The following is a 16,618-nucleotide window of genomic DNA, read 5'->3' as shown; positions in this document are numbered from 1 at the left end:
AGTATTGTCAGTATTGCTTGGTGGGTATTTGATTTGGTCATGAAGTTAAGAGAAGTGAGAAGGATGTTTACTGTCATTAGATGAGAAATTGTGAGGACCAGTTTGCTGGAGGTGCTGGCCGTAAAGCATGGCTAGATGCTAGAAATGGTTTATAGTCACCAGAGTTTGCTAAGACTAGTTATGGAATGGGAAAGAGATGTTAAGGATAAATTGTTCGTTCTCTCTCTCTCTCTCTCTCTCACTCACTCACTCATAACTTGAATGAAGTTACTATTTACTGAGATAGAGGTAATTAGGTTTGGAGATGGGGAAAACTGAAGATTAGATTCCATTTTGCTTTAGATATGATTTATAAACAGTTAAATATTCAAAGTTCATAGTTAAACAGAAAGGTCTAATGGAGAGATTAAAGTCTATATGGGTGTAGATGGTATTTAAATTTCAATATTTTACATATAAATATTTAAGGTTTTAATCGTTTTAAAATTTACTTGTGTCTTCATAGGTCCCAGGTACTGCAGAGAATGCCCGATCATGTGTCAGAGCCTATTTTTCTGATTTACATGAAACTCTGTGTCGTCAAGAAGAAATGGCTTTAAGTGTTGTTGATGCTCATGTTCGAGAAAAACTGATTTGGCTTAGGCAGCAACAAGAGGATATGACTATCCTCTTGTCCCAGGTTTCAACAGCCTGTCTCCATTGCGAAAAGACTTTGCAGCAGGTAGGTAATGTAAATATGGTTAGGCTGACTTTTAATGTCAAGTGTACAATTATTAGAGATATGCTCTTTATTGATTTAGTGACTGGGTTCTACTGAATGTGTTAGCATTGGTCTTAGAACATGGTCTCTGATTTCAAATTGTTCCAAATTAGTGTCCTCCTATCCATATGCTTTTCCTGTCATAAAGCCATTGATTCTAGGACTCTGTAATGTCATTCTGCAGTCATGCCATGTCTATTTGCGCGTGTTCTGTCTTTCAGTGGACAGTGTATTTTCTTTCTGTGGAAAGCTTGCTTCTTTAACGTCTAACTCAGGCCAGGCAGTGGTGGCACACACCTTTAGTCCTAGCACTTGGGAGGCAGAGGCAGAGAGGCAGAGACTGGCAGATTTCTGAATTAGAGGCCAGTCTGGTCTACAGAGTGAGTTCTAGGACAGCCAGGGCTACACAGAGAAACCCTGTCTTGAACAACCAAAAAAAAAAAAAAGAAAAGAAAAGTCTAACTCATTTCATTACCTAGTTTGTAGATGATTTACTTTTTTAGGGTTGTCCTACCAAATATGTCACACGTGGGTGATCTGGGGATAATTATTAATTTAGGGATTCTTGAAAAACTGCTATCTATATCTTATTTTTACTGATGTGTTGCTAATAATTATGCTGATTTCAAATTATAGTTTAGAACTTTAGCCAATTTTTTAAAAGATTTATTTATTATATGTAAGTATACTGTAGTTGTCTTCAGACACTCCAGAGGAGGGTGTCAGATCTTGTTACAGATGGTTGTGAGCCACTGTATGGCTGCTGGGATTTGAACTCAGGTTCTTCCTTGGAAGAACAGTCAGTGCTCTTTAACCGCTGAGTCATCTCTCCATTGCCTTAACCAGTTTTGCTCACAAGTCTCATTATACAGTATTGCCAGCCTACAAGCTTATGATTAGCCTTGTTTCTTGTTGAGCCCTTGTCATATCAGCTTTTAGAGATTGATGTGGTTCTAGCTTGTTCTCTATTGCTGTGATAAAATGCTGACAGAAACCATATTGGTGTTGGAAAGGGGTTTATTTGTCTTACAGCCAACAGTCCATCGTTAAGGAAGGCAAGGAAAGAAGGTGGAGACAGGAATTGAAGCAGATATTGTGGAGAAATGCTTCATAATGGGGTGGTTTCCGTTGGCTTGCTCAGCTACTTTCCTTATATAGCCCAGGCCCACCCACCATGGACTGGGCCCTCTAAGACCACTTAGCAATCAAGAAAGTGCCCTGCAGACATGCCCACAGGTGAAACCAATGGAAGCAATTCCTCATGAGATTCCTTTTCCTATGTGTTCAGCTCATAACCAAGATTTTTATCACAATATACATGACATTTATTATGGTATCCTTCAATTCTAGTGTTACTTTTATAAATTCTACTTTTGATACTGGGGCTAGAATTATGCAAGTATCTGAATTCTAGATTCTAGATGTGTCCTCTAGATTTGTCTTGGACATTTTTTAATAGAAAGAAACTGAACCCAGAAGGCAGGAAGCAACTTGCTGTGGGTTGCTCTTGACTTGGGGTTCCTGTGACTATTAGTTCATGGATGAGGAGACCACTTGTTTTATTTTTGAAAAAAAGTATTTATTTATTATAATTGAGTACACTGTAGCTGTCTTCAGACACACCAGAAGAGGGCATCAGATTCCATTACAGATCGTTGTGAGCCACTATGTGGTTGCTGGGATTTGAACTCAGGACCTTCAGAAGAAGGTTAAGTTAGTGCTCTTAACCGTTGAACCATCTCACAAGCTCTTTGAAAAGCTCAGTTTTAGCTTCCTAGGATCTTTCTTATAGATTTATTGCATTTCCATGGGCACTGCACACATGTGATGCACAGACAAAAACCCAAGTAAAACACTCATACTTTAAAAAAAAAAACAAAAAAAACTTTTTTCCCATTTCTCCTACTTCAAATATTTGTCATTCTTTGTCATGTTGATGATAAATGTTCTAAATGTGAAGTTATTAATAGATGTATGCAAACAAAAATTTGAAAATTAAAGAAGTTTATGTAGCTAGGTGTGGTGGTACACGCTTTTATCCTAGCACCAGGTAAGCATAGTTATCATCTCTGTGAGTTTAAGGCTAGCCTGACCTACATATTCCAGATCAGCCAGGACTATACAATGAGATCCTGCCTCAAAATAATAATAAAAGTATGTATGTATGTATGTATGTATGTATGTATGTATCTATATCTGTATTGTGAAAGTATATATGTATGTCCAGATGTGTTTATACATACACATATATAGAATACATATATAGTAGTTTATATACAGTCTCAGGTGTCATCCTAAGGAGTGCTGTGTACTTCCTTTTCCATATGGTCTTCCTGAACCTTAGGAATCCTCCTATTTCTCACTCCTGTTGTATGTGGTTTGGAGAATGATTTACAACAGCCATATCTTCAGTTTTGAAGAAGTGAATTTATTAAGCGTTTATCAAGCCAAACTAAAACAGTAGATGATAGATAGGTAGATAGTATGATTGATGGATAGATAGAAAGACAGACAGATAGATAGCAAGGAAAATATTAATCCGGGTGCTCAAAACATCCAGCAGAATCTCTGGCAGAGCAGATGATGCTTTCAGAGAAATCAAGTAATGGTGAAAATGTAACAGTCTAACCTGGGATTTAGTAGAAACTGACTGGGGAAGTCCCTGGAAGGCAGCCAGCTGGAATTGTTTATAGACTCCTGGGCAGAGCATAGTGTCTTCTTGGGTGAGGATTTCAAATAAAAGAACAAATAGCCAGAGGTAGAGATAACATCAGCAAATTATGTGTTCACAGTATTCAGCAGAAACTGTAGAAGCTAAGGCAGGCAGCTGGGGATCCCAGTTGAGCTTTCTCTTCACAGATGAGCTTCCTGTGGCTGAAAGTCATACTTCTCTCATTGTAGACCCTTTTATATCTCAGGGAAACAATCACGTATGGAATGATTTGTCTTCCAGCTGTTCCTAAGGACGTCATGTGTGCTGGCTAGTTTTATGCCTACTTTATAGGGGCTAAAGTGATTTTGGAAGAGGGGATAGCAGCTGAGGAAATAAATGCCCAGTACTGGATTGGCCTCTGGGCAACCCTGTGATACATTTTTTGATTGATAATTGATGTGGGTGGGTCCAGCTCACTGTAGGTAATGCCATCCCTAGGCTGGTAGTCCTGCGTGCTATAACAAAACAGACTGAACAAGTCACGGGGAGCAAGCCAGTAAGCAGTACTCCTCTGTAGCTTCTGCATCAGTGCCGGACTGTGATGTGAAACTGTAAGCTGAAATAAACCCTTTCTATCACGGATGCTTTTGGTTATGGTGTTTTATCACAGCAATAGGATCCTAACACAGACATGGTGTCTTCATTCTTGATCTCTTTTGCTCTTCCCTTTCCTACTTGTCAAAGACAAGGGATCTTGGAAGTTACTTAACATAAACAGACTTGGCTCTGAAGTGGGGAAGCAACCCAGTTCCTGAGCCAGCTTCTCAGTGAGCTCAAACAACATGCAACAGTTTACCAATGTAATGTATCCTTACACCTTCCCAGTACTCCAAGCAAGTATCACAGTACCTGGCTTTTTACATAGGTTCTGGGAATTGAATTCGAGTTCTCATGCTTGTGAGGCAAGCTTTTAACCAACTGCTAAGCTACTAAAATTTAGTTTTAATTCTGTAATGTTAAAAGGTCTTTTGTTGGAAGTTGATAAAAATCTCCAATTTTTTCTTTGTTTTTTTTTTTTTAAAGAAAAATGATGAGAAGTACCATTTTGTTTTCTAGGATGATTGCAGAGTTGTCTTGGCAAAACAAGAAATCACAAGATTGCTAGAAACACTGCAGAAACAACAGCAGCAGTTTACAGAAGTTGCTGATCATATTCAGCTGGATGCCAGTATCCCAGTCACTTTTACAAAGGTGATATACTGTCCTTTGTTTTTACCTATGCTCTCTGCAAATTGTGAGCAGCAGGAAATATAAACCAACTTAAAGAGGAAATTCATGAGTTGTAGAATTTTATAGAGTTTATAGAAATTCAAGAAAAACCATAATCAGTGGGGAATAGAAATAAGACTAAGTTTCTCTGTTCTTATTTCCTGGTTTAATTGGAATTGTACCCAAAACATATTAATTTTACATTTCTAATACATTATTGCCACTATCAAGTATTCAGCTAATAATTCAAATTTCTCAAATATTTTCCAAAGTCAAAGAATATTGAGACACTATTACTTAACTCTGAATTTCTTGGGAAGCCTGAACCTCCTTGCCCTAACTCCCAATTGCTGGTATTATGTGTGTGCACCACCCTGCCTGGCTTCTGATCAAATTTTTAATTGTTTTTGTTTTGAAAGAGAGGCTCCAAAGAAGGTTCATATGTGGTCGAAATAGTGTTATCTTTTTATAATGGGTTCTAGTGATTTAAAAATATTGTTTCCTATTTTTAGGAACAATTAAAAAAATTTTGTTATATAATTATGCAAAATGTTTATATTGTTGAAAGTTAAATCTTCAGTGCAGAATTCATTCAGGAACACGTCTGTCCCTGATTCCTGATGCTTTTCACTCTGTTCAATATAAAAAACAGAACCATTTAGAGTTTTTCTTAGTTAATCATCTTTAAAAAAACTAGACAAATGTTTGTTTTATATACTTTCTCCACTTTTAAAGATGGGATGCATGTTACTAAAGTGTACATATCACTATCAGTTGATAAGACTTCAATTTTTAGATAAACATTATTTTTTATAAAAAATTACCATAATATAATATGTCTAAGACATATAATATAAAGCTTTACCATCTTATCCATTTATGTATTCATGTTTGCTGTGAGAGTGTGCAGAAGCCAGACAGGATGTTGTGTACTCTTTTTCTTTTAAATGATTCTTTGGTTTGATATCTTTTGATAGGGTCTCTCACTGAACCTGGAGCTAGACTGTGGGACAGTAAGTCACAGTCATCTATCTCTGTTCTGCACAGCATTAGGATTACAGGTGCACACGCCTGAATTTTATGTGGCTGCTAAGGACAAGTTCCTCCTATAACCACTCTTAGGAGTTACACTGAGCCATTGCCCCAGCCTTGACCTTACCCCTTTTAAAATGATAGTTTAGTGCTGTTAAGTATTGTTGTAAACAGAGCTGAAGAAACTTTTTATCTTACAAACCTGAAAAACGTATTTTGAAGATCTTCTGTTTGATCCCTGCTAACCACCATTCTCTATCTGTTCTGTGAATTTGAATAGTTCAGACACCTCATGTAAGTGGAACAATTGTAGCATCTCTCTTTTTTGTGGCAGGCTGTTTTCAAGATTAAGGTAATTCCTGAAAGTTCATGTTCTAGTATGTCAAGAATTGCATTTTTTAAAATATTTATTTATTTATTATATGTAAGCACACTGTAGCTGTCTTCAGACACTCCAGAAGAGGGCGTCAGATCCCATTACAGATGGTTGTGAGCCACCATGTGGTTGCTGGGATTTGAACTCAGGACCTTCGGAAGAGCAGTCAGTGTTCTTAACTGCTGAGCCATCTCTCCAGCCCTGCATCTTTTTTTTAAGACTGATGACTGTTTCTTTGTGTGTACACATCACATTTAAATTATCTGGTCATCTGGATATTAGTATTGCTTCTGTTTATTGGTTATGAAGTGTTGCTGTGTTCTAATATGTCTAATGTGTACTAATATCTCTTCAATCTTTAAAATTCTTTTAAAAATATGTGTAAGGGTGTTTTGCTTCCATATATGTCTGCACCACATGTATAAAGTACATATGTAGGCCAGAAGACAGTGGTGAAGTTACAGGGAGTTGAGAGCTGTCATATGTGTACAGGGAATTGAACCCAGGTCCTCTGGAAGGGTTGCGAATCTTCTTGAAAGATGAGCAATTTCTCTCCATCTTCTGTTTCTTCAAGCTCCCATGTTAATTCTTATGGTGATATGCTCCAAAAATGAAATTAGTAGATTATGCAGTAAGGTTTTCAATGGAAAGTTCTTAATTTTGTTTTTGTTTTGATAAAGGGTCATATGTAGCCCATGCTGGCCTCAAACTTAATAGCTAAGGATAACATTGAACTAATGATCCTCATGGCTCAACATTCTGTGGGATTACAGGCATGTGTCACCACACTAGGTTTATGCAATGCTGGGCATGGAACCAGTAGCTTTGTCCATGATAGGCAAGCATTCAGCCACAAGCTATATTCCTAGCCTTATTTTTTACGTTATCAGTAATTTTCATGATATTTTGCATACTGTTAACATATCAGAATCTTACTGTTGTTTCTCTACATTTTGGGTTAGTGGCCATCTTAATTTATATGAGATTTTATCTTATTGTGGTGGTGTTTTGCATTTCTTTGTTAACAGTACATTTCTTTCTATATGCTTTCTGGCCATTTGTCGTGAGTAATTTTATCAGATTTTGGTCCATTTTTTAATTGAGTTGAGTATTTGTTGTTAAGAGTTCTTTATGTATGCTGGGTATTTATCAATCCCATCTGCTTTTTTATTTCTAGCTATTTTTATTACATATGGTAATTTTTTTCTTTATTATGACCTATCTTTCACAAAGGTTTTATATTTGATGTAGGTTTACTTATCTTTTCTCGCTTTCATTGCCTGTGCTTTGGCATCATGCCCAGGAAGTCATTGTCAGATTCAGGGTCTAAGTGTTTCTTTTGTATCCTCCTAACTTTATTTATAGTTGGGAGTCTTTTCCTTTAATAATTTTGAGTTAATTTTTGTGTGTGATGTTAATTCCTTTACAACCAATCCCTAGTTTATTCAGGACAAATTTAAAGACTGCCTTTTCTCTGTTGATTCATCTTTGGAATCCTTGGTTTTAGACTGTTTGATGGTTTATATTTGGGTCCTGCTTGGTTTGTTTGTCTTGTGTCAGTTCATTTTTTTCATTTCTATAGCTTTGTAAAATATTTTGATGTTAGAAGCGTTGAGTTCTCTGACTCTATTCTCTTTAAAATTGTCTTAACTGTGTTTGAGGTGCTTTAGGGCTTTTTTTCCTTTCTTGTAAAAGGTTGTTTTCTATCTAAAACTTGACACATACTATGCAAAAACTGTACCAGTCTAGATACTTTCACCTCCTGTCATTGGGATTTGGGTAGAAGTTACACTGATGCATGAACCATATTACTTTTTAGATCTGTGAACATACAGTGTCTAACATCATATCTTTGTGAATTTCTTATAATGATCGTTTTCAGTTTTCTGCTTTTTAAAGACGATTTCTTATGACTATGGATATTTTTGTGTATGTGTGTCACGTGTGCCTGATGCCCACTGAAGCCTAAGAAGGGTGTCAGGGTCCCTGGAGCTAGATACAGACTGTTGTCAGCTACCATGGTCAGCTGGAAACTGAACCTTGGTCCTCTGCAAGAGCAACAAATGAGCCACTGAGCCGTCATGCTAACCTCCTCCTCGGCCTTTTTACAAGTTTTATTTATTTTTACGTTCTGTAGTTTTCAGCATACAAATCTTTCAAGTCTTAAGCTAGGTTTATTATTAAGTTTTTGCTTTTGATTCTGTTGTTAATGGGACTGCTCTCTTAGATTCTGTTTTGAATTATTCATAATTGATATATAAAAATGGAACACTTCTTTTTCTGTTGGTCTTCTGTCTTACAACTTTTCTAAATTCATTTCTTCTAATAGTTTTTGAGGGGGAGTAACTTCACAGTTAACTCCATGAAGATTATGCCATTTATAAAGAGATTTCACATGCTTCTTTTTTATTTGGATATTCATCTGTCTTTTCCTTCTTAATTATTCTAGTTAAGACTTCTAATCCAGTAGTATGAATATACCTGTAATAGCATGTTAAATAGAAATGGCTAGAAGGGAGCTGTCTTTTTCTTACCCTAGAAGGTGTTAGCAGTGGGATTTTCATGTGTATGGTTTCTACTCCTGGGTTTTAAAATATTTATTCTAAAATTATAATGGATTTTTACATTTTTTCTGTCGGTATCATCGTATGGTTTTTGTCTTTCAACTGTTGATATTTCATTTGTTGATATTGAGTCCATGTTGAAAGTCTGACCTCTGGCATAAACCCCATGGTAATGGTATATAATCATTTTAATTGGTTGTTGAATTCATTTTACTAGAATTTTATTTTCTAGCTCATATCTTGTTATATTTGGCAAAGAGCAATGATGGGCGCTCAGAAAGTTGGCCTTGTCCATTGTGAGAAAGAAAGCTCTTCCACTAGTCCCAGCCCCTGTTCTTTTCCTGGTTTTATAGTGGCCTAAGTCCTGTGGTTTCTCAGCTGATATCCAGGGTTCTCACTGGATTTTCGTCTTTACCTTATTTTGCTTCTGAGATGTAGTATAGACTACATTTCAGATCCCATATCTAGATGAAGGTGATCCTTATGGATCATTATAGCTTAAGTAGGATGGAAAGAGCATCTTATACATTCCTAAAAATATTAACATTTAAAAAGAAATTAAGATTCTAAAAGGGCGATTAAAAACCAGGAAATTTTTTTATCATAAAAATGAAGAAAATAGTACTAAAAAACGAAGCAAAATAATTTTCTAACAACACTTAGCACGTATGTGTTAAGGTTTGTACAGATTTTTACATACAATTAAAACATAATCTGCTAAATGTTTACTTTTTATCCTCATTTTATTATTCAAGGAGATTCAGGCCTTATAGCTAGGAATGTATGTACATATTCCATTTTAGAATTCTTTGTAAACATGAAAAAGTCAGAAATTATCTAAAGTTAACAGACTGGTTAAATTGTTCAGAAATTATAATTAAACTATAAATAGTTTGATCAGCATATATTAAAATGAAAAAAGTTTGCCATAATATATAGCATGCGAAAAATAATTGTATTATTTCTATAAAGTAATAGCATTATCTCTATAAAATAAAGGTATTATTTACATAAAATAATAGTGTTATCTCTATAAAATATTGTTTTTCAAAAGCATATTTGGAAGGTTGGGATATACTGTTGGAGAGTCTTTTGTTACTGTCCAAAGTCAGGTTAAGGCCCTGAGTTTGGTTCCTACCAGTAGAGAAACAACAAAAAGTACATGAAAAGTATATTTCTTTTATTCTTCTTACCGAATATGGAATGTATCTGGAAAAATATACATTAGCATTGAATTATTAACACATTTTTCTGGAAATTTAACAGTAGCATTTATTTTTAATTGATTTATCCCTTTTTGAGGTTATATGTCCATGTATATACATATATGTGTGTACATGCACCTGGATGTCAGTGTCAAGTGCCTTATAAGTTTTCTTGAGACAAGGTCACTCAACATGGATCTCTAGGGATCTACTTGTCTTGGCGTCCTGGTTCCCCTCAGCACTGGCCTTACAACTATGTATTCCCAATACAGCTTTTGTACATGCTGGGCATCTGAACTCAGGTTTTCATGCTTACAAAGCAGGTACATTACTGACAAATCAATTTCCTATAGGCAACTGTGCACCCCATTTTAAGTTTATTAGTACAGTATGAAGATTCAGGCCGGGCGTGGTGGCTCACGCCTGTAATCCCAGCACTTGGGAGGCAGAGGCAGGCTGATTTCTGAGTTCGAGGCCAGCCTGGTCTACAGAGTGAGTTCCAGGACAACCAAGGCTATACAGAGAAACCCTGTCTCAAAAAAAAAAAAAAAAAAAAAAAAAAAAAAAAGAAGATTCAGTTGTGGATTTGGACAAATCTTATATAAATTGAAATACATATACCCATTTTAAGACAATTATACATTTTTAAAAATATTTTTATTTTCTATATCCTTTGTTTACATTCCAAATGATTTCCCCTTTCCAAGATCCTCCCTCCCCATATGTCCCATAAACCTTCTTCTCTCCATCCATTCTCCAATCACCTCCCTCCTTTTTCTCAACAGTTTTGTTCATGGGGAGAATTTATCTTCATTAGACTGTTCTATTTAGATTACAGTGAGCTGAAGAAGGAATATGAGGCATGAAAATAATAATGGTACTTTATAACTAAAAGGAAATTCTAGCATGGTGGCCTATGACTGTACTCTTAGTGCCTAAAATCACGAGTTTGAGGCAAGTGTGGGCTCTATGGCAAGTTTGAGACCAGCCTGGGTTTACACATGGGTTGAAAAAAAAGAAAAAGAAAAAGCACAAATATTATTATCTTCTGACTTCAAGTTTTTCAAAACCACAGGACAACAGAGTTCATATTGGACCCAAAATGGAAATCCGAGTAGTCACATTAGGATTAGATGGAGCTGGAAAAACTACCATTTTGTTCAAGTTAAAACAAGATGAATTTATGCAGCCTATTCCAACAATTGGTAAGTTTGAATATTGATAGGCAACTGGCTTATAGCTAGCTGGGTTCTCTGATCAAGACTCTGCCACTAAGACTTCATTGTCTCAGAGGGGGAAAATGGTTGTGGGGCTGAAAGGTGCATGGTGACATAGCAAGAAGGACTGAATGGTTAGACAATCAGAAGGAATGGAAGTGAAGAGAATCTGACCATGCTAGGAATGAGGAGGGGGCAGTGGTACAGAGCTGGCATGTATATGAATGGACTGGTGAAACCGTAGACAGCTAGAAACTGTTTAAGACAAGCTAGCAGTAGAGTTTGTTTGTCTTCAGTAGTTATTGCTATAAGCAGACAATTATGAAATTCAAAATTATGAATAGAGATTTAATGATTTGTGTATCATTCATTTTTAAACATAAATACAATATAATGTTTTGACAAAATAACAGGTTTTAATGTGGAAACTGTGGAATACAAAAATCTAAAATTCACCATTTGGGATGTGGGTGGAAAACACAAATTAAGACCATTGTGGAAACATTATTACCTCAACACACAAGGTAAGAGTCAAGAATGACATTCTTTATTAAATTTAAAGATATTCTTCACATCCCTTTAAGCACTTGGGAGGCAGAGGCAGAGGCAGAGGCAGGTGGATTTCTGAGTTTGAGGCCAGCCTGGTCTACAGAGTAAGTTCCAGTACAGCTAGGGCTACACAGAGAGACCCTGTCTCGAAAACAAAACAAAACAAAACCAAAAAATTCTTAAGATGTATGTATACGTACTCTGATTTAATTAGCAAAACTGTTATTTAATGAATAATGGTAGAATTTGAGAGGAAGATATAAATGTATCTTATTTGAATTGAAAAACAGAGCTGGGATATGCAGTTTTTGCTTACTCATTATTATAGAATAAAAATATACTTATATTCTCTTGGCTGTTATTAATGTTGGAAGTCTATTATCAGTATTCCTATGGGTATGACTGCTGACAGTAAGGTAACATGAATTTGAATTTGTGGAGTACATGTGTACTCTGAGGTCAACATTTAGCCTACTATAATTGCCCAATAGCACTACACTGATTTATAATCAGTGCATTCCCAGAGGAACCTGCTGAGGCTTTCTATTGGATAGGCACCAAGCAACACATATCCCAGTGTTCCACCTAGCCTTTCTTCACACCAGCCTCCATTCTACACTTTTGTGTCCCCTCCCATGAAGTATGTACACACACCTATTTTACAATAATGGTGATATTTGTATTTCTTAAGATAATATATTTTTCTACACTACTTTTTTTTTCAAGTTTTGGTGATAGAATCTCAGTATGTAGTCTTACCTGACCTTGAGCTTGCTTATGTAGACTAGGTTAGCCTCAAACCATAGAGCTCTGTCTCTGCCTCCTGAGTGCTGCAAATAAAGCTGTATACTCCCACACTCAGCAGTTTTGTTGTTGTTAAGTTTTTTAAGTGCTGAGTTTTATATGTATGTGTCATTACACTCTACTTCCTGGTGCTTTGCTTCTCCCTAAATAGTTCCACTTCTGTGTTTGTAAACACCAGGCAGTCTTAAGAGCACATTTTCGGGGGCGGAGGGTGGTTCGGAGGGAGAGCTTTTTTTTTTTTTAAATATATTCAGTTTTATAAAACCTGGCAGAGGAGGAGAAAATAATAAACCCGTGAAGTTATGTAAACTCTTCATTATTGTTTTACATCTTGATGCTAAGTAGGTAGCATTTAAATGAAGATAGGGTAAATAAGACTTAGCAAGAATGATGAAAACAATTAATACTTGGTTAATTTACTCAAATTTAATAAATAACTTGAAAATTTCTGTGTACTTTTGTAGCTGTTGTATTTGTTGTTGATAGTAGTCATAGAGACAGAATTAGTGAAGCACACAGTGAACTTGCAAAGTTGTTAACGGAAAAAGAACTCCGAGATGCCTTACTCCTGATTTTTGCTAACAAACAGGTAATGAATTTTATATCAGAATATCTATTACTTTAGTAGTTTTGCATATTCCATGTCATAGGTTATTTGAGAAGATTTAAAAGAATCAATTTGATATTTGTAAAATTTCTACAATGGAAAACATTACCTTGGATATCCTAGAGTGTATATTCACAAGTAAATGCATTTTTGTGTGTGTATGTATACATGTTATATTCTAATATAGATAAATTAAGGATATGACTTCAGTAATAGTAACAGAATGCTGAGATGTAAGGAGAGAGCTATTCTAAATTAGGTTGTATCTTAAAGGATGTAAAAGTGGATTTAGGTAGATCAAGAGTTTAGGCTGGCCTGGCATATATAGTAATCTCAAAGCTAGCCTGAGGTATATAGCATAAACTTGTCTCAAAAATATGAAAAGCTGGAGTTGTAGTTCAGTGGTAGTGTTCCCATGTAACATATGCATGGCTTTGGTTTTGATTGCTTGAATGGTTTATAGTGTGGGATTGGGTCATATGATTGGAGTTTAAATTATGATAGGATTGAACTTAGAGATGTCTTTTTGTTTATATGTGAAGGGGTAATATTAACAGGAAGAGAAGTAGTAGCATGGCTATTTTTAGGGAGCATCAAACATGTTAAATTCAGGTAAAGGATGAAGAAAACCTAGATTAATAGATCTGATCATATCATAAAGGCCTTCTAGGAAGGAATAGAATGAAAAAGTTGATATTTTATTTTGTAACATTTAAAAAAAATATTCTACATTCCAAATGTTGTCCCCCTTCCTGGTCCCCCCTCCCCTTTGATTCTGAGGGTGCTCCCCCACCTACCCTGTCATAGCTATGATTGATTTATTATTTACTCCTTAATATATACAGGTAATTCTACCCAAAACATTTTCTTAATTCTTTCAGTTAGTCTCAGAATAATTACTGAAAATGAATTTGTTTTGTTTAGGGTTCAATTACAGTGTTATCAGTAGTTTTCTATATAATTAGTAAGAATTAGAAAAATAATCCCTTGATTGATAAACATCATACTTTGTGTGTCTTTTAGGATGTCGCTGGGGCACTTTCAGTAGAAGAAATCACAGAACTTCTCAGTCTCCACAAGCTATGCTGTGGAAGGAGCTGGTATATTCAGGGCTGTGATGCTCGAAGTGGTATGGGGCTCTACGAAGGGTTGGACTGGCTATCCCGGCAACTTGTGGCTGCTGGAGTGTTGGATGTTGCTTGAGTTTAATGCAGCAGTTGTTTCAAGCTTATGGTTAAGTTACTTTGCATGTAATGTATTCTAAGAAATTCTACATCTCGAATATGATAATTTAGTATGTGTATATACAAATCCTGGACTGAGAAATGTACCATTGATTTTAAAAATTATTCTGTGGCAAATTTAAGTGACCCTGTTACATTGGCTAAATGGAGATTTCTTGGATATGCACTTTTAAAAGGTACATGAGGCATTGGAAACTTTCAGTGTATATATGACCTGTATGTATATTGGGAGAGAAGTGGTCACAGAGAATGAATAGAAGGTCCTTTATTTTAGTGAAAAAACAACCAGTGGAGTGCCTAACAGAACTTAGGGAAGTATGGCTTCTTTACCCCCACCTTTTATTCATTTTTTGGCAGTTGTGTACTAGAATTGAAGCAATATTGGGGTAATAGGATTGCTTTACTTTCACATTTAGCGTAAAATTAGTGCTGGGGACCATAAAATATAGTAAATCAGTTTTTTTTCCTACAGTTTATTTTAACTCTCCTAACTCATTCTGTGTAACACACAGTGAGAATGAAATGTTATCTAAGTGGATCTGATCATAAGACCAGAACTAAATTAAGAACAATAAAGCTGTGAAAGTTGTTTGGTCTTCACTCATAAGAACCATTTCCAGGACTGGGCCTAGGTTTATTTCCTAGGTCAAAGCCCATTGTTCAACACATTTCTTAAGCTAATGTGCATCCTTTGTTGGTAAAGTGTCATAAGTCACATGAAGAACCAGTCACCTTTACATAAACACATAGAGACCTAAATAGAAAACTACCTATACCTTAGGAAAGGTTTTTCAAACAGTGGGGAATGCTAATTTCTTTAACATGGTTTCCCAAGTTAAGTACATTTACCTTACAATAAAAAGGATAAAGGCTCTTTAGGGCAAGGTCTCAGTTAAAAGGAAGAACATGTCTAAAGTATAAGAAACTTTAAACAGTTTACATTTATTATGGCAGTGTTGTGAATAAAAGTTAAATTTTGTGTTCTTATAGTTTCTTATTTGTAAAAGACACTCTTATTATGGAAGCATGATTTCTTATATTTAAATAGGTAGGTTTCTTGTTATTAATGCTCTTACTTTAGGATGAAGTTGAGAGCTAAACCTTAGAGCAATTGTTACAAGGACAGTGATGTCTGACAATAGGATGTGATTTTTAGGTGGCAGTTTTTTCAAATACACTTTTTTTTTTTAAACTTAGGAAACAGCACTAAAAAAGCTCATCAAATATTATGGGCAGTATGTAAATAAAAATATAATAATTTGCTCTTTTTCAAGAAAGTAACCAGTCATGCTGTTACAAGTAGTTTGTATGCATATGTAATACTTTGTAATTAAATTATTTAATATTTGACTGATTTTGGTAACTGTGAAAAATAAAGATGTTGCATTTATTTGTGAAACTTTGGATTGTTTTCTGTAGTAGGTAACTGAAAATATGTTGACACTAAGATGTGAACTTGCTTTTCTTGTAAATTATGAACTTTATTATTTCTCTAATTTTGTTAAACTTTGTAGTTCATATTCTTAAAATATAACTAAGCTAATTTTAAAACTACTTAAGTCTGACTGTGATATAGACATACTGTAGTGTTTGTGTTACTTTTTCTTGGGTGGCCTCCTATTATTGTGCATACTTATATCCTTTGAATAGTCATTTGTTTTTTTTCATTTGATTATACTAGTTTCTTCAGGGAAATGTCAAACTTGAAGAATCAACAGATGTTTTAAGTATATTAGGATTTGCCTTATATCTGAATTTCTATATTACATCTAATTATTATTGTATGAAGTATGTAAAACAGGTATGTCAAGTGTATATAGCTCTGGGCTGTAATTCAGAAATGATTTATAGCCACCAGAAGCCATTATTTGCATTTACATATATGATAAAGCAATAAAATGATTAAGTTATAAGGAGTTCTGTTATTCTAAAAATTGCTTAATAAATCGTGTATCTAGCTAGTATCACGCAAGTTAACAACTTAGGTCATAGGTCATAATTAAAACTTGGCATAAGCCAGGCGGTGGTGGCATACACCTTAATCCCAGCACTTGGGAAGCCAAGTGCTGATTTCTGAGTTCAAGGCCAGTTTCTGAGTTCGAGGCTAGCCTGGTCTACAGAGTGAGTTCCAGGACAGCCAGGGCTATACAGAGAACAAACAAAATACAGAGAAACAAACAAAAACAAAACAATACAAAACTTGGCATAGCTCAATAGAAGAAACACTTGTCTAACAAGGTTAATGTCCTAGGTTTGATCCCAGCACAGGAAAAGCGAAATACTTCATTATTTGTGCTATGCCTAAAAGAAACTGAGACACATAAGAATGGAGAATGAC

General features: G+C 35.3%; 1 protein-coding gene across 1 annotated transcript in view; it reads left to right on the top strand.

Moving 5' to 3' along the window:
- Positions 1–15,834, top strand: part of Trim23 (tripartite motif containing 23) — a 28,078-nt gene extending 12,244 nt beyond the window's left edge. Inside the window, exons 6-11 of the mRNA XM_052160034.1 lie at positions 506–721; positions 4,530–4,664; positions 10,935–11,064; positions 11,490–11,600; positions 12,894–13,018; positions 14,060–15,834. Of these exons, the coding sequence (XP_052015994.1) occupies positions 506–721; positions 4,530–4,664; positions 10,935–11,064; positions 11,490–11,600; positions 12,894–13,018; positions 14,060–14,239 (897 nt within the window). The 3' untranslated portion in view covers positions 14,240–15,834. The remainder of the gene's footprint in view (positions 1–505; positions 722–4,529; positions 4,665–10,934; positions 11,065–11,489; positions 11,601–12,893; positions 13,019–14,059) is intronic.
- The last annotated feature ends 784 nt before the right edge of the window (positions 15,835–16,618 follow it).

Source organism: Apodemus sylvaticus, chromosome 16 (assembly GCF_947179515.1).
Source record: "Apodemus sylvaticus chromosome 16, mApoSyl1.1, whole genome shotgun sequence".
In the NCBI taxonomy this organism is placed as follows: Eukaryota; Metazoa; Chordata; class Mammalia; order Rodentia; family Muridae; genus Apodemus; species Apodemus sylvaticus.
This window is presented reverse-complemented; position numbering and strand designations above follow the sequence as displayed.